The sequence below is a fragment of the Coprinopsis cinerea genome (genome assembly GCF_000182895.1).
Source record: "Coprinopsis cinerea okayama7#130 chromosome 4 map unlocalized cont3.4, whole genome shotgun sequence".
NCBI lineage: Eukaryota > Fungi > Basidiomycota > Agaricomycetes > Agaricales > Psathyrellaceae > Coprinopsis > Coprinopsis cinerea.
Genome location: NW_003307541.1, coordinates 2,943,184 through 2,964,628, shown reverse-complemented (window position 1 = coordinate 2,964,628; position 21,445 = coordinate 2,943,184). Strand labels below are relative to the sequence as shown.

Sequence of the window (21,445 nt, the reverse complement as noted above, 5' to 3'; positions counted from 1 at the left end):
GATTTTCCCCTTCAGCCACCTTAACAGAAGCAGATAATGGCGTGAACCGCACCTTCTCAGGGAAATTGAGTCTTTGACGTCGTCAGAAGGCACGGCAGGCCCCAATTCCCGAGCTCCTGGCCGGTTTCTGTCCCTAGGTGGAAGCCTTCGCCCACTGGAAATCCGGTTTCTTGACCAGGTGAAGGCTTATTTTCGGCCAAAAATTCTGATTTTGGGTCGAAAAATCCGGTTTCTCCGCTAGGTTAGGCGGGTTTTTGGCACGATTTTTTCCGGTTTCTGACCTAACTCCCTCCTAGATTTTCCGGGGTCCTGCTGAATGGGGCTCTTTGCTAACTTCTTGCGCCTAATTGACCACTCGGCCGACGCCCTCCAGTTTCGAACAGAGGCGAAGACGAAGCGAAGAAGCGACATGCGAAGCAACTTCGCGCTGAACATAGGCAGGTCGTCTTGGCATCAAATCAAAACCGCATTTGGAGGTTTGTGGGTCTACCGCCCTTCGGGAAGATCGGTGATGGCATGATTCTGTCAGTCGGGCGTGCAAGTCGTTGATTCGATCACTTCGTGGAGTGCAGCTGCTTCTTGAAAGAAGAGGGGCTAGGGTAGATGAGGGTGAGGTATGTATCAGTATTGAAACAGAACATAGGGATCGCCGGAAAGCTTGATAACTACGAAACTACTGTCTTCTGTACGCGTTCAAATCGTGATTTAGGGATACATTCTGCAACTGCTTCCATGGGGTGATGCGGCCGTTCGGAAGCTTTCTGGCGCCAGGGAGAGACGCCCGCCACCGCTCCCAGCGCTCCGTTCGGGCCACCAGAAAAGACCATACCGGATGTCGTCGAGCATCTCAACTGCCTGAAGTCCCCCAGCCGCTATGTACATAGGTGACTTTCAGGTGACGACGGTGATTTGGTCTAACAGTTCATTATCATCGCGCCCGTTCCCAGAGTTCTGGCCAAAAACAAGGTTTCATTGAATTGTATTGCAACACATGGCACTTACCACTCATCTCACCATACATAGAACCGATGAGGTCAATTACTTAACCTTACGCGAACCGGTATATTATGAAGCCCCTACACCACTGACTTCCTAAGTAGGATGTAAAGCGTAGATCCTGCTAGCCTCGGTCACGACAACTTCGCCCCTCCGACATAGAATCTTATGTACTTATACACCGCTCGGAAAGTCGTGCATCGTCGCGTAACGTACAGAATCACTGAACGTTTGATATTCGAGATGGTCCGGTTTGCACGAGGCTTGATGGTGGTACTATGTCCCGCTGCAATCGCCTGCGCTGAGCCACATTTACGGAGACCTTTGCGGGTACCTCGGTGGTGCGCTTGGTGTACGTATACATATGTATGTGGTTGAAAAGGCCGGCAACCGACACTTGAGGCACTCAAGAAAAGTCATGACATTGTTGAAGGGCTGAATTCAGTCCTATACAATCTCGATCGTTTGGACATCAGTGCTAGGTACGGGCACGATCTCGATTTCATTTAGCACCTGACCCCATGTAAGAGCTGGAAACGCTGGAGGTGAAAGTAGCACCAGCTAGTACTGGGAGGCCTTAGCGCATTTTTTTATAAACCCGTCTATGTAAGGCTCGGACTACATATTCACATTTTCTGTGATGCTCTCGAGGGCTGCGAGAAACCCTGATAGGAAATCCCCGAAGCAAGGTGCAACTTTGCTTGAGTATGTGTGCGTTGCCTTTGATGAAGTGTCGGGCTTGGACTCCGGAGCCTATGGTTCGACCATCGGTGTGAATCCAAATGGCAAAGGCTTGTCAAAGACCGTGCTTGGTAGGCGCGTAAAGGCCTACCCTAAAGCATGTCACGTGCACCGCGATTGGACTCTGTGGGTTCTCACGACCGTCGAGGATCTCTGACAGCGACGACGACGACGAGGCACGCCGGTTTCTAAACTGCAGCCATGAAACGTAGGACGAACAAATCACACAAGGTGAGTTAGCAGAGAACGCCACAAGACTTAGCCACTGACTTGCAGCTCAGGTCCCAAATGTGAAGCTGCGACCGGCTCAAGGAAGTTATGGAAACCTCAATGGCGCCTCTTCAGGCTCGTCTCAGTGCTGGGCAGAAGATAGCCAAGCAAACAGCGACGATTCGCGTTTTTTGGACAATTGTCCAAGGCCGTTCCGCGGGGTGGTAGTCTGTGCAACTGGTGTGCCAGATAAAGTGAGTCGTGAACTTGTGAGAATAGTGGACGTGTCTGACCGTCTTGCAGACTACACTCTTCAAAAAAGCTTTGGAATTGGGAGCGACGTCGGTTCCAGCACTAACAGACAAAGTAACACACCTTATTGCAATGGAACCCGGGAGCGCGAAGTATAATGTAAAGTCACCACTGCTCAATCATTGGACTTGTAGCGAACTCAACCTGGCTTCAGTGTGCGCTGCAAATGAAGATCCCCATTTTGTCGCCATCATGGATAACGGAGAGCTATAAGATATGGCTAGAGGGTGGTGATGTCGAGCTGGAATCGGTGAGTCTCGACGCAAGGTGTCTTTCTTATTGGCTAATTGCAGCTTGACAGAGTGTCGAGCAACACCGTCTGCCTATTTTCACGGGTGTCGTTCTGTGTTTCTCAGGTATCACCGACCCTTCAAGAAGAGCAAGAATTATCAAGCTCGTCAACCAACACGGGGGCACATTTATGAAGTTGGAGCGGCCGGTAAGGGTCACGCACCTTCTGTGCAATGGCGACGAACAGACAGATAAAATGAGGGTGGCAGAGAAGTTTAATGCGAGGAGGGAGGCGAATATCCGGTTAGTTTGGGAAGAATGGTTCTGGGATTCGTTGGAGCATGGGGGTGCGTTCTCTGTCCATGGAGAGTTTACCTTGGCTGACATACATCAGGTCGATTCGACGAGGAAGCATACCTTGTGCAGAACCCACGACCAGAACGGAGACCGGCCGAATCCCTGCCTTCTCAAGTCCCGGAGTCGGAGCCTTCGCGTGCCAATAGCTTGCAAGCTGAACCACAGCCTCCTCAGCGACAACCAACGATGGATCTTGACGACTTGGAGGACGAAGCTGCTTCTGTCAACGTTGTGCCAGCGGTGCGGCTACAGGTCTGGGGAGGTTTACTGGAGCGGAGAGGATACGAAGTCACCGACGGTGAAATTGTGCGCAGCCCGACTAAATCCCAGCCTGCCGCCGGCCCCCAACAAGCGAAGTCAAATGCACTACCCAGTATCAACTACCGCAAGGCTGGAGGTGTGATTGATGCCGTGCGAAGCACAAATTCCTTTGCCCCAGCGGAACCCGAAGCTGGTCCAAGCACAAGTCAGCGCCCTCTCCCTTTCAAGCGCCATTCGACCGCCAATTCTGGTCCATCAAGAGCAGGGACTCCCGCTATCCAACCAAGTCGGCAACCTTCCCGTCGTTCATCAGGCCAGGCGCCAGGCGCCGTTCAGGAGGATGTCAACGCCGCAGGTCCAAGCTCGCCGAAGCCTACTTCTTCACCACCAATGCCTCAAATATTTGCCGGCATGCGCCTATGTGTACTCGGTGAAGCCAAAGCGGCCACCGTGAAAAGTGCCATTGAAGCGAGCGGCGGGGTGTATGTTCAGGAAGAGGACGAGAACGTTGATTTCATCATCGTCCGGCTCTTTAGGTAAGTTTGGTCGTTGTCTCCTTCCCACTTCCCAAGCTAATGTGTTTCATTCATCAGTGGGAGCAAGATTTACCAGAGTGAACCCGACCCTAAAATGCGGGAAAAGTATCGCACCGAATGTTGGTTAGAGAGTTGTATACACGACGAACGGATATGCCACCCAGATGAACATGTCTCGTTCTTGCCTTTGGCTATCAATACCCCCGTCCCCGGTAGGGCATAATCCTTTCTGCCTTTACGCGATGTGTTTGCTCACTGATACCACGCAGGTGCGGAGAAGATTCAAATTGGTCTATCCGGCTTAGATCAATCCCAGTCCTGTCATACCCGACGACTTCTTCGCGCACTCGGTATGAATAACGTTCCGTTGTCTCGACTTGCGAAGTTGCTCATACTCGCGTCCTTTAGGGATAAATATCATCCCGCTATTTACTCGCAAGGCTACCCATCTGTTGTGTCCTTCTGGAACAGGTGCGAAGTTCGAGAAGGCCGGCGAATGGGGTATTCCCGTAGTGTCGTACTCTTGGCTACAAGCAATAGCGTCCTCAGGGACGATCCCACCAGCGGATGACTACCTTGTCACTGGTCCACCATCCGCCGCCGACAAAGCGAATGACCATTCGATCGACATCAAAGGAAAGGGCAAAGCCGTCGCCAATGATGACGTTCGAATGCAAGACATCACCAACAATATCCACGAATCTCCTCTGGCCCAACATGCTGCACTACCTGCCGAGAAACCAGCTCCGCCGTTGAGCAAGAACAACAGCCTCGAGCGTCAACCAACAGCGATCGTCCCACCACACGGATCTGGTGGTTCTGTCGCCAGTGGGTTGGGACAACCAACCGAACTCCTGGGAGGACCAGCTTTGTCTTCCTTCTTTGCACCCTCCCGATCTTCCGCCGCTCCCTCCCAAGAGAGTCCTCTCGTTCGTTATGGCACCCGCCCAAGTTCTTCTGTCGCACACACCATTGGCGACGACTTATCCGTTCGCGACGACGATGACCTCGCCCCAGCGATGGACCAAGAACCGCAACGAACCCAGCCTTCGCATCCAGACGGAACACCCCAGCGCAAATCCACTCTGTCGATCATGTCCAACAACGACGATCGTGATATGATGCGGATACCCTCTTCCAAGTCGCCGTCGCCTATGAAGCTCCCGCTTCGACGGCATGCGTCCAAGTCGCCTGTGAAGCTCGATCCAGGCCAGACGAAGCTTCTCCACGAGAGTATTCAATCATTGCTTGGGAAGCGGGGGCCGCCTGATGCTGCGGCGGAACAGGGCGGGGATGAGGATCCGGACTCTTTGCAGACGGTTGATAGCGCCAGGAATTCGAAACGGAAGAAGGGTCAAAGGGCCAAAGTAAGTAGCTGTGATGGTCAATTTGTGGGGATGGTTCTAACTCGTACTTTCGCGCATAGCCTCCTGCACGTCCCAAAGCCCAACGAAGCCGGACAACGACAACCGCATCGCGCAGGTCCCCTCCAGAACCCAGCCCCGCACCAGTAGACGGCATCTCACTGGGTGCCTTCAACTACGGCGTGGAAGAGGAGAGCCAGCGCCTCGACGAGCAGCAGCAGAGCGTGCGGGTTGTGTATGAGGACCCTGCGCAATTGGAAGAACGGCAGAGGTTGATGAACATGCTCAAGGCAAACTCGCAGGTGGAGGGGTCGTTGCCTAGTAGTGGGAGTTTGGGGAAGACGCGGAGGTCTGCGAGGCTTTCGTCTGGACTGTGAATGAGTCGGTGGGGGGCGGTGATCTTTGACATTTATTGGCGCAGGCCTCGCCATCTCGTTGCGTGTAAGTATATGTGTATAATAGTGGAAAGCATACCCTATCAATAATTAACGCTCGTTACCTCCTATTCGAGAGGTTGCAGATGAATTTTCGATTTGATATGAGAACTGGGCAGGATAGTGCGATGGAGATTTTATTGAACGTGTTGTTGTCCGGGTGAGGTGGAAGTTGTCCAGCATGAGGTTCAAGTGGCGCCAATGTATGCGGTTCATGCTCTGGAATTCCACCAGAACTGCAATCATGCAGATGGGAGATCTACACGTGCAATAGCGTGCAATGTGGCAGAAATGTGAAAATCCAAGGGCGTGGGATTTTTCCAATGATGGTAGTTAGGCGCCCATCGTGTGATCGACTCCCTTATCTAAGCGTGACAAATTGGATCGTGCGGGGTTAGCTTTGGGCCACCAATAAATTGCTTTTCTCCGCGAATTTTGCGCCTCAGTCCCTCTTTTCTTCTTCCCATTCCCTAGACCAGCCGTTGGAGATTCCTGCTGGGTCATTTACCCTTTGGTGAGGACAACTTTTGGTGATAGCCAGGCTCATTGCACACCCGTCCAATTGGTCAGCGTTTTCGAAATTCAAACCCGTTACATTTTGGCTAACGAGCCTCGATAACAGTGCAGGACACAATGGAAGCCCAAACTGCCATGAAATCGTCTCCCCGTCCACTACTCCCTCGTCTTCCCGTCGAGGTGTTTGACCTCATTCTTGACAACTTTGATGCGGGGTGGGACTGGGACGACTACCATTCGGTCAGCAATTTCTCCATCGCCAGTTCCTCCTGGGTCCTGGTGAACATGTGCAGGAAACACCTGTTCAGCCACATCGATATCCACACTGGTCACCAGGCCCAACGACTCGCCGAGGTCCTGGATACCCACACCCACCTCGGGGCCTACGTCAAGTCGTTCAATTTTTATCCTTCCACCAGGCGGAACCCAGAAGATCATTTGCTGGCCGATCTTGACGAGGACTGTTCCGAAGATGCTCCTACAAGTTTTGGATGGGAGGAAGGGAAGAACCCATGCGAGCATGAAGCTGTACGGCGCTTGGTGCTCCATTTCACCCGACTCGAGTATCTCGACGTCCGCACGGAGTTCATCCGCGGAGGCGGCAGGTTCTACGATGCGACGTACTGGGAGAAGAAGGACGAATGGCTCAAGCTCATGTCCCTCCCTACTTTGATCAGCTTCGTCGCCAACGACATCTGCGTCCCCATCTCTTTCCTCGGTGCCCCGCCCAACCTCCGACACCTCTATCTCTCGCGCGATTACTGCCCCTTTGAGGATCTCGAGGAGTTGGATCTGGAGGAATGGAGAGGCAAACTGCAGACGCTGGAGAGTATCTCGATTCTGCAGTCGAATTGGGATATGGCGCCATCCAGCGATTTCTTCACTGTCTTCTTCGAGGGTTGCAAGTCTACCACGCTCACTACTGTGACGCTGGACGTCAACGGTCCTTACCAAAAATTTGGACCCTGGAAAAATGCGTTTACTACGATCTTGGACTTTGGTTCGGAGTCGATCAAGCACCTCGAGTTTTCGTTCCCGAATGGAGTTGTTTCGCCGTTTAGTTCTTGTGAGTTCTCCGTTCGCGCCACAGTGGTTTCTCGTCTATCCCCACTCACCACAGTCTTTGCTTACAGTGATTATGGGATGGGTTCAGAACAAGACCGAACTCAGCTCCTACATCGCCAAACTCGAGAACCTCGAAACGATCCACTTCAACTACATCTACCCGTACTTCACAGGGCGAGAAGAGACCCCACAAGGTATCCGACTCCTCACGGAGGAGGAAGCCGACGAGAACCTCGCCGACCACACCCGAATCCTCTTCGAACCTTTCATGTCGACTATCATGGAAGGCCTCGTCATCCGCCAGTCTGATCCGACCAAGACACCGCTCAAGGAGGTCAGCATCGACTTGGGGTTCACGGGGTGCACGATCCTGAAGGTCAACCCCGACGTGGTGAAGATCTCCAACGCGCTCCAGGCCTCACCGGCGTGGGGCAAACTCGACTCGTGGCTAGCTGAGGATCTTGCTACTGCGCGCGGAGGCCGTCCTCCCTACCTCTCCCTCGCGATCTACTTTGAGACGCAACAGGTGAATGTTACGCCGAAGGAGGTGGAGGAGCAGGCGCGGGAGATGGCGGAGATCCCGTTGGGCGATCCGTTGATGCGTCAGATGGCGAGGTTGGAGAAGGCGGGTGCTGTTAGTTTGGAGATTGGGGAGAGTGTGGTTGCGACGAGTGAGGTTGTGAGTGGGTGGTCGAGGAATTTTTATTGAGTAGTTTGGTTTAGAGTTTTTGGAGCTAGGTGTCTTTTGTTATTAGATTTTTTCAACTTAAATTTTATACCTATTTGCATTCATTGGATTATCGGTTGGATTTGGCTCGAGACATGGTTGGAGGGGACGCGTCGCGTCGCATTGACACGCTCATTAGCATTTCGCTCTCAGGGGCTATCCCACGACCGGGCAGCCATTACGAAATCCTCGCTTCTGTTATCTTCCACCACCTCAAGAGTCAAGACTCGAAACAGTATTTTTCCCAGTGGCCGAACGTCCCGCCCACTATGAACAACCAGATTAGCTTCGGCAAGCAAAGACCTTTCGCTTCGGAGGTATCCACAGCATGTGACCGCGTCTCGCCTTTCGATGGACGCCACCATGATTCGTGGACCACGGGCCATCGTACAAGCTTGAGTTTACCCATTTATAGTTCTCTGTGACTGGACTACGACTCCTCCTGGTACCCTCTCAAACGACCGATACATCGATGTCCTCTGGAAGCGCTTCGTTACAGGAAACGAGGGTCTCTGTGACCAAGCTCAAGGGATCTGGAAACGCGCAAATCGATGTCGATGTTACGTCTGTAGTCGAAGATCTGGAGGTTATAACCACGGCGGATTCGGAAGGACCGGATCCTACGCCTATCTCTACTGGTGCGTGTGTCTTCGGTCTGCGTGTCAAAGAATGGGCTCGTTAAACTCGAGCGATGGTGGATAGAAAAGTACGAAGAACTGGTTCATTATTTCAAGTACGCCTCTTCGTCGTATGCGTTGATTTGTCCCCGGCCTTGTGGGAATAAGCTTGTTTCTACGGTGGGTGTGATTTCTCCCTGGCCTTAATTAATACTATCCGCCCATCTTCGTGGTCATGTCCGGATCCACCCCACGTCGACAAGGGTGGTGCAGTGCTGACGAGTATCGATCCTTTCATTACTGTGTAGTTCTCAAATGCGGTGACGGATATCCAAGGTTTCGTTGCACGGGATGAGAAGAGGAAGGAGTTGGTCGTTGCTTTGCGCGGGAGGTATGTCCCTTTCTTTTCATCTATGTCGCCTACCCTACATCGAACGCAAAGCTGAACGGGACGCCGGACCACATACTTCTAGTGCATCCATCGCCGATATAATCCTCGACGCCAACATTATCCTCGTTCCTGCGCTGGCTCCTGGGATCAAAGCACCCTGTGCGTAGTAACACCCCTTCAAGTTCACAGCTGGATTGGGTTGGATCGAGTTCGGACTGACATGAAGATCAACCAGCAGGAGCTAGGGTGCATGCTGGGTTCCTTACAGCGTGAGTTTGAGTCTCCTCTTGTCCTACCGAATCTCTTCCTAGTACTGACGCAGTCTTCGCCAACCTTCCCAATGCACTTTCCGATATAATTCACCTTGCTCTGTACTCCCATTTCCAACGCCACTGGCTCACCCCAATCCAGATGGAACTCGGTCGCCCTCCAAGTCCTCACCATCGTCCAAACCCAACTCAAACGCCACCCCGAGATCGAGGGCGTAGTGACGACGGGACATTCGTTGGGAGGTGCGGTTGCGTTGCTCGGGGCGTTAAGTCTTGTCGGGAAGGTCGACGAGTCTGTGTGAGTGCCACATCCACACACAGTTCTCCTATCAAAGATGCCTGGAGGGAGGAGCTGACTCTCATTTTGGGATGTGATAGGAAGGTTAGAACGTATTCGTATGGATCGCCTAGAGCTGGGGTAGGTCTATGATGATGAGAGGGGGAGAAAGACTCTGGAGGAATGTTGATCAGTAAGGATAGAACAGGGTGTTTGCTGATCATATACAAGAACTGTTCGGGGAAAGAGCACATCGAGGTGAAGCCTTGCCCTGTACTCTGTGTTGGAACGATGTCTGACGCTGCATCCAGTGGTAAATAGCAACGATGGGTGACTATCTTCATCGTTTTCCCTTGTAGGATGTTAACCCAATCCGGTTGATGGGTGTAGTGTGCCAACAATGATCCCAAGAAGACTAGGCTATCATCACCATGGTGCGCTTCTTGGCACTTGCCCTTTCTCAACTATCCCAAGAGCTCAAGGAGTGGCTACAGGAGTCGAGTATTGGCAAAACGGAAAACCAATGTGTGGGGACACGACTCTTCAATGCGATCCAGATGGCGAGGATCCCAAATGTTCCGCATCCATACCGTCGAAAGGCGTAAACATGGCCCATACAAGGGTAAGACGGAACTGTTCCGGGACATCGAATAGACTGGCGCTGATGGTGTGGTTTTCAGTATTTCGGTATCTTGGTTACGACGCCATTTTGCCTGTAGATGTAGTTGAGAGAAAACAGACAGAGAAAGAAATCGTCGATTGGGCCCGTATTACAGTGCTTCGCATTAGAGTAATGATACAAGAGAAATTGGTCGCCGGTGTCGCGAAGCGTAACCGGGGTATGTACTGCGCCCACCCAATGTTCAAGTACGAGCGGGATCTTCCAGAGATTCCAATCGCGCGACTTGTCTAAAGACGAGGGTTAGGTACGAGAGTAATAGAAAAGATAGCAGCGATGCGCACCGATCTCTGACAGCCTCCTGCCATCTCTGCAATTTGGCAATCTCATGGACTTGGAAACCGTAGATCTTTGGCCTATATCGGTCCGCCTTGAGCGCAACACTGGCAGTGCTGATAGCGTCTCCACCGCCCTCTGCAATCTCCTGCTCCTCCCGCAACCGCCTCCTCCTCGAATCACCTGCCATATCCCGACTGCTCCCGCTTCCGAAATCGCTTGGTCCGCTCTTGGGCGGGAGGAGGGTTGGGTAGACGAGGAACAGGAGGTGGGGGAAGGTCGTTCCGAAGTAAGCACCGTCGATGGAGCCGTGGCGTGATGATTTGGGGGAGTAGAGGTCTTCGCAGCGGCCGCAGTAGAGTTTGACGGATTTTTCGTAGGGGATGTCGGTTAGGCCTACTGGGAGGAGGGGTTGTTGGTGGCAGAGGACTCGTGGGCATCGTCCGAAATCTGCGCGCTTGTATTTCTCTAGCTGTGAAGATGGAGAGCGTTGGTTTTTGGGGTGATCTGGGTGTGGATTTTGGGGGTGCGCACCATCTTTTGGAGACCGCGGGCTGTGATGATCCATCTTGCATGAATCAGACCGTACAGGAGGCGGGCTTGGACGTCGAGAGAACCGCGGAGCTCGTCTTGAATGTCATCATCTGTGGGGTTTGGTTAGGGCTTGTAGATTGTGCAGACGAGTGCGTTCTGACCCAGGTTATCGGTGATCAAGTCGAGGGCTTGAGAGTAGTTGGCGACTTCATTGTTGAGTCCTGTAAGATTGAACCGATCGACGATGAAATCTTCGTCAACCTCGCAAAAGTATTCGTTTCCTTTCGAGGAGAGGAACCACGAGATCCACTATCGCATCCACCGCTTTATGAGCAAAAGGCGACCTTTTTATTGACAGCTTTAGACGACGTACGGAGCTGTAATAGGTCTTTTATTAGCATTCAAAGGATAAATGAAATGTCAAGCAGAAAAAGATGTACGCACCTGGAGTAATCCGAGTCTGAGCCTGTTGAGATATCTTCCACTATGTGTTAGGTCGTAAGAGAGCCTTCACAAGCAGAGTTTGGGACACTCAACTGGTTTCAACAAGTCGAAAGCAAGCGGGTTAGCAGAGAACACACCCTTCACCCCATCCCTTCTCTGCAATCACTGCTTGTTCGGCATCTGCCGACAGTTCTCACGGCCCCTTTCGTCGACCAGAGTCTGAGCAGTGAGCTCGTCGTTGGCGACGTCGATGTTGGCCTACAGGAATATTACTCTGTTTCAATCTCTACGGACATCACCGTCTATTCTATGTCGTCTATACGCAACTAGCAGTCTGCCGACCCCGCCTGCGACGACCGACGTTCCTAAACCAGACTCGAAGGATGCATCGGGCGTCCACAAGTGGGCGGAGGAATTCAAGGCTTTGAATCCTGATTTTCTGAGAGATGCACCTGGAGTCTCTTTGAGCTTTTCTCGGAGCTCGGGACCAGGCGGACAGGTGAGTTATCGTCAAGTTTATATCTAGTGGATAATATCTAACGCTAAGCTCGTAGAATGTGAATAAAGTGAATACCAAGGTCTCTCTACGCTGTGATTTGAATTCGCCGTGGATTCCGCAATGGGCGAGGAAGGATTTTGTGAAGGATGTAAGGACTTACTTGTCCTGTTGTGAGGGTTTCTGAACTGGTGTTAGCCTCACTATGTCGCTTCGACCCATACCCTCCTCGTAACGTCCACCTTTACCAGGTCGCAAGCGCAGAATATCGACGATTGTCTGGAGAAGGTGTGTATGGCGGTCAGAGGGTCAACTTAACACTCAAAGTCACTGCAGCTCAAGAACCTTATCCTCTCGGTCGCAATGTCAAGGATCCAGAACCCCACGTCGGCAGAGACGAAGCAACGGGTAGCGGGTCTGATCAAAGAGGACAAGGCGCGCAAGAAAGCTGAGAAACAACACCGAAGCAGTGTCAAGCAGAACCGAAGCCAGTCCCGAAGGGGTGTTGGTGGAGGATGGGACTCTTAACCCACAATGGACCCTCGCGAGCGTTACGAAATCGAATATGAACATGTCAAGGATACAAGGAATTGCAATGAATTCTGTTTCCCTCTCAGTGGTGCAGGGTTTCATGAACGGGATCGGGCGAGCAACGACGAGAATGGCCTGGGCTGTAGATACGCGTTGACCGAGGATTGAAGTCATGGTGCTTCTGCCGGCTGGAGATAGGCGTCTCCTGGCAGTCCTGTGCGGAAGACCGAGTAGCCTCTCTATGCCAACGGACAGGGGGAGAAGAACATAAATCCGTGAGCGTCACAGACGTTTCGTGAAGACGGCCATTGACTTTTGGTTTCAATTCTAGATCAATTCATGAAGATCAGTACCACTTGGAACTGTCAACACATACTCCAACTTCACTAAGACACTACAGTCAGAGGATCCAACAGCCGCTCTACGCTCCAACCACCGGGTAGACGAGTTGACTTTCTGACAAAACGACTTCTCACAGCCATTGTTCAGACTGTAGGTTTCGGTGGGGGAGCAAGATCATTTGTGGGAACGGGATCCGGAGTAGGACACGAGCACAACTGGAGCAAACACGACTTTGATGAAACAATCCGTCCACCATGACACACCTAGAGCAATGCTGCGCGTCCTACCTCGACAACTGCACTGCTTCGATGTCGTCTAACCCTCAACTGCACGGGCATTTGCTGTGATCTGGGTCTGCGGGCTGATTAAGACAACACGAATTCGGTCAAGCTATCGCCGTATCTGCAGACAAATCGCTTCCTAGTATCGATTCTCTGCACTTTCGGATAGCGAAGACTTGCACACCGTGTGGTTCTAAGGCGGGGAACTCTTAGCGGCACACTATGACAGAGAATCCATCGAAGTTCCTCTGAACATAGGGAACTTCAAACGCTTAAAAACGAACTGAATTCGACGAGAAGATTCCCCAACCTCCTCCTCCTCTGCAGTCCCAGATCACTAGCAAAGCAAGAACCATGGGCAGCGATCTGCTTTCTCACCTCTCTGCAAACGACCGGGCCCTCTTCTGGGAGTACGGCCAAGGAGCCAAGGCTTTCGTCCCCTTCCAATGTGCTCATCACGCATTCGAGTTCCACGCCAAAGCCAACCCCGATCTCACTGCAGTCGAGGAGTTCGAGACCAAGATCACCTACAAGGAGCTCGACCGCCAGGCCAACTGCCTCGCCACTCGCCTCCGTGGATCGGGGGTGAACGTCGGGTCCCGTGTTTGCCTCCTCGTAGAGCGTTCGCCTTGGCTCGTCATTGGTGTTTTGGGTGTCCTCAAGGCCGGTGCGGCGTATATCCCCTTCGATGGGAACGTCGTCTCCGACAGCACCCTCAAGCATGCGATTCAAGATTCGGCGCCCACCGTCATCCTCACCCTTCGCAAGTTCCAGCACCGCGTTGCGGACGCCGCCTCGACTGAGATCGTCTACTTGGACGAAACTCTGTGCACCTCTTACAACCCCAACCACTGCACCAAGCCTCGCGATTTTACTTCTTCCACTAATTCTGTTTATATTATTTATACTAGCGGTAAGTCCGAGTTCGAGTGCTTCGATTCTAGACAATGTGGAACTGACGTCATTGATCAGGTACTACCGGCACACCCAAGGGTGTTAATGTTACTCACGGAAATGTTACGAACTGTAAGTCTCGCTATGGTTTCTACTCGGATATCGCGTCTAATGGCCTACTTTAGTGCTTTGCATTGCCCCTGGAAATTTGGGCATGAAACCTGGTATCAAAGTTTCTCAGATGTTGAACATCTCTTTTGATTTTGCGGCTTGGGTGAGCTTCTTCTTCCCCATTTTGGAATCCCGATGGTTTTGCTGACGAGTTGTGCTAGGAAATCCTTGGCTCTATGGTCAACGGTGCTACCCTCTGTCTTCGAGGCAAGACCTCCAAGGAGTGGAAAGCGGTCATGAGGAATGTGGATATCTTGTTCTCCACACCGTCCATGCTGGCGCCGCACAACCCTGCCGATTATCCCAACCTCTCGACTGTGGTGGTTGCAGGCGAGGCCTGCCCCAAGGGTACGCTATATACCTTTGACTAAAACCCTGGAAGATTGCTTAAGCCTCTTTATAGCCACCGCCGACCTCTGGGGCGCGCGCGTCAAGTTTTACAATGCCTGTGGTCCCACCGAAGTCACCATCGCCAATACCATGCAGCTCCATACTCCTGGAGATATCGTCACCATCGGCGGTCCAACTCCCAACAACAGCGTCTACGTCCTCGATGAGAACATGCGGCCGGTACCGATTGGCGAACCCGGGGTAATGTGGGGCGGCGGTGCTGGTATCACCAAAGGCTACCTCAACTTGCCTGACAAGACTGCTGAACGATATGTTCCCGATCCGTTTGCTGATGATGGGTACGTCGAATTTTTTCTTCTTTTCCCGTGCCAGAGTAAGTTCGGCTGATCGACCGTGCGTTTGTGCCGCTCTATAGCTCGATGATGTTTAATACTGGTGACTTGGGGTACGTTCTCGATTCTCGATGCTATGAGTTGAGGAATCTGGGCTCGTTGTGCTTACTAGAGCGTGTTAGACGATGGCATTCGAATGGCACTCTGGTTCACCTTGGAAGGATTGACAACCAAGTCAAGATCAAAGGGTTCCGCGTGGAATTGGATGGTGTTGCTACTGCTATGGAGGTGTGTAGTTGTGTTGCCTTCGGGCTTCGGATGCTTGGCGGAGAACTTATATCTGTGATTAGACATGCCCGGGAGTCCAGGCGGCTACTGCTTTGTTGATTGACGGGGAGCTGTGGGGCTTTGCTACCCCCGCCTCGTTGAAGCCTGAGGATATTAAAGAGGCTGCGCTCAAGGTCCAGCCGTACTACGCTGTCCCCACCAGGTATCTTACCTTGGACGAGTTCCCGGAGACAGCGTAAGTCACTCTTCGTTTCTCTTCGAGTATCGTCTAACTCCCATCCTTTCGGATAGTAACGGCAAAACGGACAAGAGGATTTTGCGACAGATGGCGCTCGACGCGAAGAACCAAGAGGAGAAGCCGGCCAACAAGGCTCCAGCTCAGAATGCCGCCTGGGTCAACCTCCCGACGACGGTCATTGCTCAAGCAGCTGGGGCTCAGCCTCCTACCATCCCCCATCGTTCATCGGAGAGGAGCTTGGTGTCGACTGTTGGGTCTACCGTTGTAGGATCTCAAGTCAAGCAGGTCGACTCGTCCGCCTCGTCGGCTCTCGAAAAAGAAGAGTACATCTGGTCAGGATACCTCGAAGACGAAGTCCCCGAGAAGACTCAAGGCCGCATCGTCCGCAACCTCCGCCACCAGATCTTCAACCTCTACAGGCGTCTCTTCTCCGTCGTCTTCATCATCAACATGGCCCTGTTCATTTGGATCCTCGTCACCAAGGACTACGATGCCCACAGGCTTGGAGGGATTGTCGTTGCCAACGTTTTCATCGGTGTCCTCATGCGTCAGGAAATGGTCATCAACACTCTCTTCATCATCTTCACTGCTGTTCCCCCGTCTTGGCCTTTGTGCATCCGACGTGTTTGTGCGAGGATTTATACGATTGGTGGTATCCATTCTGGTGCTGGCGTTTCGGCCTTTGTTTGGTTGGTTGCCTTCACTGCGCAAGCTACCAAGGAGATGATCAACAAGGGAAAGGTGCGCTTTCATATAACCTTTTCAGAGACGTTTACTGAATCTCGTCTGTTGCAGACTTCCGTCCGCACTGTCGCGATCACCTACGTTATCTTGGCTGAACTCCTCGGTATCCTCATCTTCGCCTATCCCGCCCTCCGAAAGAAGATGCACGACACCTTCGAGAACACCCACCGATACCTCGGATGGACCGCCCTCGCCTTGGTCTGGATCCAGTTCATGTTCTTGACCATCGACTACCTGCCTGAAGGACAAACACTCGGCCAGACCCTCGTCAAGTCTCCCCACTTCTGGCTTGTCATCATCTTCACCAGTGAGTAGTTTTTCCTTCAGTGTCTGATGCAGAGTAATCGTCTAACTGGCGTGGTGATAGTTTCCATCATCTGGCCATGGTTCCGCCTCCGCAAGGTTGATTGCCGCCCCGAAGTCCTCTCTAACCACGCCGTCCGACTCTGGTTCGACTATGGTGGTATGTCGATTTCTTGCACCCGTTCTCCCATCCACACCTCTGATTTTTCTCTCCACTAGTCACTCCCGACGCTGGTACTTTCGTCCGTCTCTCCGATGCTCCCTTGAAGGAATGGCACGGTTTCGCCTCGATCTCCATCCCAGGCCGCACCGGGTACTCCGTCGTGGTCTCCCGCGCAGGTGACTGGACCTCCAAGCACATCAACGACCCGCCGACCAAGATGTGGGTCAAGGGCGTCCCCACCTACGGTGTCCTCAAGCTCGTCCCCATGTTCCGCCGCATGGTCCTCGTCGCGACTGGATCCGGTATCGGTCCGTGCGCCCCCGCCATCTTGCGCAGGCAGATCCCCATGCGCGTGTTGTGGACTGCTCCGAATGTCCGAGAGACCTTTGGTGATAACTTGTGCAACTCGATTTTGGAGGCGTGTCCTGATGCTGTGATCTATGGTGAGTTATATACTCTGATTGGTTTTGTGGGTTGTTACTGACTTGGATTTGTAGATACTCGCAAGCATGGAAAGCCTGATATGGTCAAGCTTGTGTTGAGGCTTGTCAAGGAGTTTGATGCTGAGGCTGTTGCTATTATCTCTAACCAGCCTCTCACTGAGAAGGTTGTTTATGGATGCATGAGCCGGGGTATCCCTGCCTTTGGTGCCATCTGGGATTCGTAATTGGGCTTTATTGGTTGTTGGTTTATTGGTTGTTGCTTTCTCTCTCTCTCTCCACAATGCCCTTCCCAGTCCGTTTTTCTATCGCATGAATATCTTAGACAGGCTCTTATATTTAACGAGTGTCATGCATTCGGCAAAGCACGTCTCGTTGACTCTTCTCCCGTTCTATATATATACGTCCCTAATGCGCTATCTTCTCGCTTTGTATTTATCCCAAAAAGTGTCTTCACAGTCAATCGATCACTCTTATATTCTCTATGTTTTTTTGCCCCCTCAAGCTTCGCCTTTCCCTTTCTACTCCTCTCCCGACTCGGAGGCTTCCCAAACATGACCAATTGGGTTAGTCCTTTAGCTTTAGTTGGTCGAAGTTCCTATAGTCTATACTCACTTGACTTACTTATGGGTTCTGAAGACGGGACTCAGCGTCGAAGGGAAAAGCACTAACGTCTTGCCTGCCACCCCCGTCAGACCCTGGTGCCACTCCGCGTGGCCTTTGTTTAGGAACGTGGCCGACAGTTTGCTGAGGGCCCTCAGCGAACCCCTCTTCCTTTCACGCCACTCCCACCCGCCCTTAACCATGTCCAACTCTAATCCAGCTACCACTACCGATCCAGCTACTACTACTATGATCGATCCAGCTACCACAACCAGCTTTCGCGAAGCTCTAGCAAAATCGACTCAACTCGCCATCCTAGCTGGTGCAGGTCTCTCCACTGGATCCGGGATACCAACATTTACAGGACAACTGGGAGGGGTGCCGTTTACTTATAGTCTGGACGAAAAGTTTGCTACGGCCCAGGCGTTCAAGGAGGATCCTGTGCGTGTGTGGAGGTTTCATCATAGTATCCGGAAGCGGTATGTGCTTGCCTGCTTGCTTGATTTAAAGCTTGGTTGCTTGGATTGGATTGGACTGGACTGGTGGTGGTTGGTCGTTCAGCACGAGGACGCGTCGCTGACATCGAGCTCGAGTGGCTACTTAATACTCAACACTTAATACTTACTACGGTTGGTTGGTCTCGCAGATGCTTAAACGCCTCACCAAACGCAGCACACAAAGCCCTCGGTGCTCTCCACGCAGATCCATCTCTCCGATCCAAACTACTTCGCAAACTCGAAGAACCAACCAGCTCTCCACTCTTCATCACCCAGAACGTTGATAACCTCTCTCTCGATGTTCTATCATCCTTGAAGAGTTCAGAAGAAGGAGGAGGAGGAGGACAAGGCAAGATCAACAAGGAGCAATACCAAGAATCGAAGAACCGCCTGATCGAGATGCACGGAAACATCTTCAGACAAGAATGTCTCCAGTGTAGACATGTCTCCACCTCATCCGATACCAACCTCGCTTTCGAGGATGATTCCTTGGACAAAACCAACTCCAGTTCGGAGGCTGATGTTAACAACGCCCAAGTCCGAGTCATCACCGAAGACGACCTACCACGTTGCGGGGGTCCTCCCAACCAAAAGGACGTCGACTCATCAACCACGACCAACCGCTACTACGGACACTGCAAAGGCAAACTCCGCCCAGCCGTAACCTGGTACGGCGAAATCCCACAAGGCCTAGGCGACATCGGACGATACCTAAACTCGACAGATATGCTGATTATCGTCGGCGCGTCTCCACTCGCCCACCCCGCTGCTGGTTTTATACGGACTGTGAAGGAGAGGGGAGGCAAGGTTGCGGTGTTTCATCTTGAGCCTTCGGATGCGGATAAGGATGCGGATTGGGTATTTTTGGGAAGGTGTGAAGAAGTTTTGCCTAGGGTTCTGGGTCTTGATTCTTGAATGAGGGATTGGGATGGGAACGGTTAACAGCAGGTTTTGGCTGTATGTATGTACTCTTAATATAGAGAGGTACTGTCTACCCATCGCCCGAGAGTTTGCCGATGGACTCGAAATCACGCCTGGTTCCTCTGCCAAATTAACTCCCCGATTACCTGGCCTTGCCTGAGCTCCTCCACCGAGCCGTCCCTTCCGAATCCGTAGATAATCAAACCCTCTCTCTGCCCATCTCCTTCCAAATCGTCTCCACATAGCATCTGACATTTCTACCTCTCTCCAACCTTCTTAAACCCAACCACAACCCTCTCATTCCTCCTCCAAAACTCGACGAGTATCTCAGCTATACGCGTCGGATCGTCCTAAATCAATGATTCAAACAAATGGTGGTTAACATTTTGCTTGAACTTTTGGTGAGAGGTGCGGTGGAGGAGGGTGGTGCACTCAGTCTGCGACGAGGTGGGGAGGGAGGACATCATGGGTTCCCTACACCCAAAGCCTCAAGGGCAAGTCGCACTCCCAACCTAACCAAGAGCGTCTAACCACACCCACTCGCCACCAACGAACAACACCACAACTCCCCACCTCCCACAAAAACCCCCTACCAACCAAAACCAAATCAAACACCCTATCAACCCAAACTCAAACTCACCTCATGCAGCATATGTCCCACACCAGGCACCACCACCTGCTGAAACTTGCCCATCATCTGCCCAATCATGAGCTCCTTGTCGAGGCGGTCGGTGCCGGCGAGGATGAGGATGCGCGCGGTGCGGGTGGCGAGGAATTTGGAGGAGAGGGAGGTGAACCAGCCTGGATGAGGGAGGAGGGGTTAGCGAGTGTTTCTTTCTTATGCAGGTGTAGCTTTTGGGAAGGAGATTAAAATGGAATCAAAGTAGGACGGACATACCACTCCAGTAGGGCGCCGTACTCCTCAACGTCGTCCTCCACTGCCACTCGGGCATCACCTTCGCGTCTGGTATGTGCTTCAGTATCGCTGGGATGGATACTCTTGCAGAGGTTGGATTGCGGATCGTGTTTGTTGTTAGACTAGAATGCGCGTAAGAGGGTATGTCAGCGTGAGACGGGCGGGGGTTGCAAGGGGAGATCAAGAACGAGGAGGAACAGTGAGAATCTGGTCCCCTCCTCCAGTGCGGGAGGCAGGAAGAACGAAAGAAAGGAAACAGTAAAACACAACGTACTGCCACTCAACCCCCTCTTCAACACTATCAAACCCATCCGGGCGCGCATTCAGAAGACTGTGCATGTGCGGGAGAGCTTCGATCGCGGAACCTTCCACGACGTCGAGGACAGCTACGCCTGCGATGCGATACCCCGAGGTCGTTTTGTTGCTTGAGCTCGAGTTCAAATTCGAATTCGAACTGGGGCTAGTGCTGGAGGTGGTGGATTGGAGGATGGGACAGGCCTGGACGACGACGGAGCCGCCCATGCTGTGGCCTACCAGCTATCGCGTTGTAGGAGTGGTTGATCAGGATCGAGGAGGAGCTTTTAGTGTGGTGGGCAAGACGTACCAAGAACGTTGGAGCACTTGAGGGATCTGGGAACATCGTCTTTAGGAGGGCTACAAAGTCGTCTACGAGTACCCCGATTGAGAGGTCTTGGTCTTCTTCGGAGTCGTCGGAGAGTGGTTTGGTTTTGCCTTGTTATCGTAAGAATTGCAGTATTGGTAGTTTCAAACAGTTGAACGCAAGGCGGTAGATGTCCGAGGGCAGCATAGGTAGGAGTGATCATGATCAGTCTTGGATGGAGGTAATGTAGGAAGGGGGAGCTCACCGTGTCTTCTAGCATCGATGGCCAGAACGCCCAACTCGCCTCTACTCAGCTCGTCCACCTCTTTGGCGAAACACGCGAAACTGAGACCGCTGTATCCAGCTCCGTGGTGACATACCATTAGGGTTCCCTTGCTCGAGGTTGATCCTAAAGGCGAGGCCGAAGATGGGCCTGGAGCTGAAGACGAAGACGCCGAAGAGGAAGAGGCAGTAGCGAGTTCCCGCGAAGGGGTATGGTACACCCGAAACTCCAGGCCCCGCTCTGGGACTGCGACTTGCAACGCTTCGGCAAAGTACCCCGCTGCAGAGATAGGTGCGTAATCTGGGTTAGGTTCTTTCTTCTTCCCCTGTCGAGCAGTTGGTCCATGCGGTCTGGTTCGTGATGTGCGAGGCCTTTAGAGCGTCGTTGTAGGTGCATTTCCATTCACATAAGGTCGTGGTATGGTATGGTTGGAACGTATGATAAGAAATCCTATCCCAACAGAAGAGAGGAGATAGCAGCTACTTGCATCGCTGGAGGACCCATCCCGCCACCAGGTGGGAGGTCGCCTAGAGAGTCCAGTTCCTCCTCCTCTTCGTCTACTTCGTCCTCGTCACTGTCGTTCTCGGAGAGAGCCCAAGGCGCCATTGTAGCGGGCTGTTGGATGCGGGGTAGTTGGTCTGGATGAGGGAGTTTGGCGAGGCGGGCTTGCATTGCGCTTTTCATTAGAGACATGGTCGTGGTTATTTATCAAGTGTGGTGGTGGTCGGTGAGCAAGAGACTAGACCAAGATTAGGTCCCGCGGGGTATTTGATCCAATCAATTCTCGATCGATGCCATATCTAATCTCATTTG

At 52.4% G+C, this 21,445-nt stretch overlaps 8 protein-coding genes across 8 annotated transcripts; 6 read left to right on the top strand and 2 right to left on the bottom strand.

The window, feature by feature from the left end:
- Positions 1-2,746: 2,746 nt before the first annotated feature.
- Positions 2,747-5,385, top strand: CC1G_06238 (hypothetical protein; the record flags this gene model as incomplete). Its single annotated transcript, XM_001836599.2, has 6 exons — positions 2,747-2,837; positions 2,885-3,644; positions 3,702-3,856; positions 3,914-3,994; positions 4,053-5,011; positions 5,071-5,385. The coding sequence occupies 6 exons, from the start codon at positions 2,747-2,749 to the stop codon at positions 5,383-5,385; spliced, it is 2,361 nt and encodes a 786-aa protein (XP_001836651.2).
- Positions 5,386-6,075: 690 nt separating this feature from the next.
- On the top strand, positions 6,076-7,732 carry CC1G_14475 (hypothetical protein; the record flags this gene model as incomplete). The annotated part of the gene is made up of 2 exons (XM_002911431.1): positions 6,076-7,024; positions 7,092-7,732. 2 exons carry the CDS (start codon positions 6,076-6,078, stop codon positions 7,730-7,732), a joined length of 1,590 nt encoding a protein of 529 aa, XP_002911477.1.
- Positions 7,733-8,222: 490 nt separating this feature from the next.
- Positions 8,223-9,457, top strand: CC1G_14474 (hypothetical protein; the record flags this gene model as incomplete). Its single annotated transcript, XM_002911430.1, has 7 exons — positions 8,223-8,388; positions 8,453-8,547; positions 8,676-8,758; positions 8,841-8,917; positions 8,941-9,004; positions 9,170-9,325; positions 9,349-9,457. 7 exons carry the CDS (start codon positions 8,223-8,225, stop codon positions 9,455-9,457), a joined length of 750 nt encoding a protein of 249 aa, XP_002911476.1.
- Positions 9,458-10,046: 589 nt separating this feature from the next.
- Positions 10,047-11,417, bottom strand: CC1G_06236 (casein kinase subunit II beta; the record flags this gene model as incomplete). Its single annotated transcript, XM_001836597.2, has 7 exons — positions 10,047-10,213; positions 10,268-10,731; positions 10,794-10,903; positions 10,955-11,102; positions 11,167-11,181; positions 11,238-11,277; positions 11,404-11,417. 7 exons carry the CDS (start codon positions 11,415-11,417, stop codon positions 10,168-10,170), a joined length of 837 nt encoding a protein of 278 aa, XP_001836649.2. The 3' UTR covers positions 10,047-10,167.
- A 70-nt stretch (positions 11,418-11,487) lies between these two features.
- On the top strand, positions 11,488-12,261 carry CC1G_14473 (hypothetical protein; the record flags this gene model as incomplete). The annotated part of the gene is made up of 4 exons (XM_002911429.1): positions 11,488-11,736; positions 11,792-11,884; positions 11,932-12,021; positions 12,070-12,261. The coding sequence occupies 4 exons, from the start codon at positions 11,488-11,490 to the stop codon at positions 12,259-12,261; spliced, it is 624 nt and encodes a 207-aa protein (XP_002911475.1).
- Positions 12,262-13,241: 980 nt separating this feature from the next.
- CC1G_06235 (nonribosomal peptide synthetase 12) lies at positions 13,242-17,038 on the top strand (the record flags this gene model as incomplete). Its single annotated transcript, XM_001836596.2, has 12 exons — positions 13,242-13,800; positions 13,860-13,913; positions 13,967-14,055; positions 14,114-14,300; positions 14,356-14,641; positions 14,719-14,923; positions 14,986-15,158; positions 15,215-15,902; positions 15,957-16,212; positions 16,273-16,368; positions 16,428-16,814; positions 16,869-17,038. The coding sequence occupies 12 exons, from the start codon at positions 13,242-13,244 to the stop codon at positions 17,036-17,038; spliced, it is 3,150 nt and encodes a 1,049-aa protein (XP_001836648.2).
- A 577-nt stretch (positions 17,039-17,615) lies between these two features.
- Positions 17,616-18,826, top strand: CC1G_06234 (hypothetical protein; the record flags this gene model as incomplete). The annotated part of the gene is made up of 2 exons (XM_001836595.2): positions 17,616-17,893; positions 18,061-18,826. 2 exons carry the CDS (start codon positions 17,616-17,618, stop codon positions 18,824-18,826), a joined length of 1,044 nt encoding a protein of 347 aa, XP_001836647.2.
- Positions 18,827-19,089: 263 nt separating this feature from the next.
- Positions 19,090-21,325, bottom strand: CC1G_06233 (protein phosphatase methylesterase 1; the record flags this gene model as incomplete). The annotated part of the gene is made up of 7 exons (XM_001836594.2): positions 19,090-19,182; positions 19,473-19,633; positions 19,731-19,870; positions 20,023-20,285; positions 20,353-20,480; positions 20,615-20,957; positions 21,116-21,325. The coding sequence occupies 7 exons, from the start codon at positions 21,323-21,325 to the stop codon at positions 19,090-19,092; spliced, it is 1,338 nt and encodes a 445-aa protein (XP_001836646.2).
- Positions 21,326-21,445: the final 120 nt, after the last annotated feature.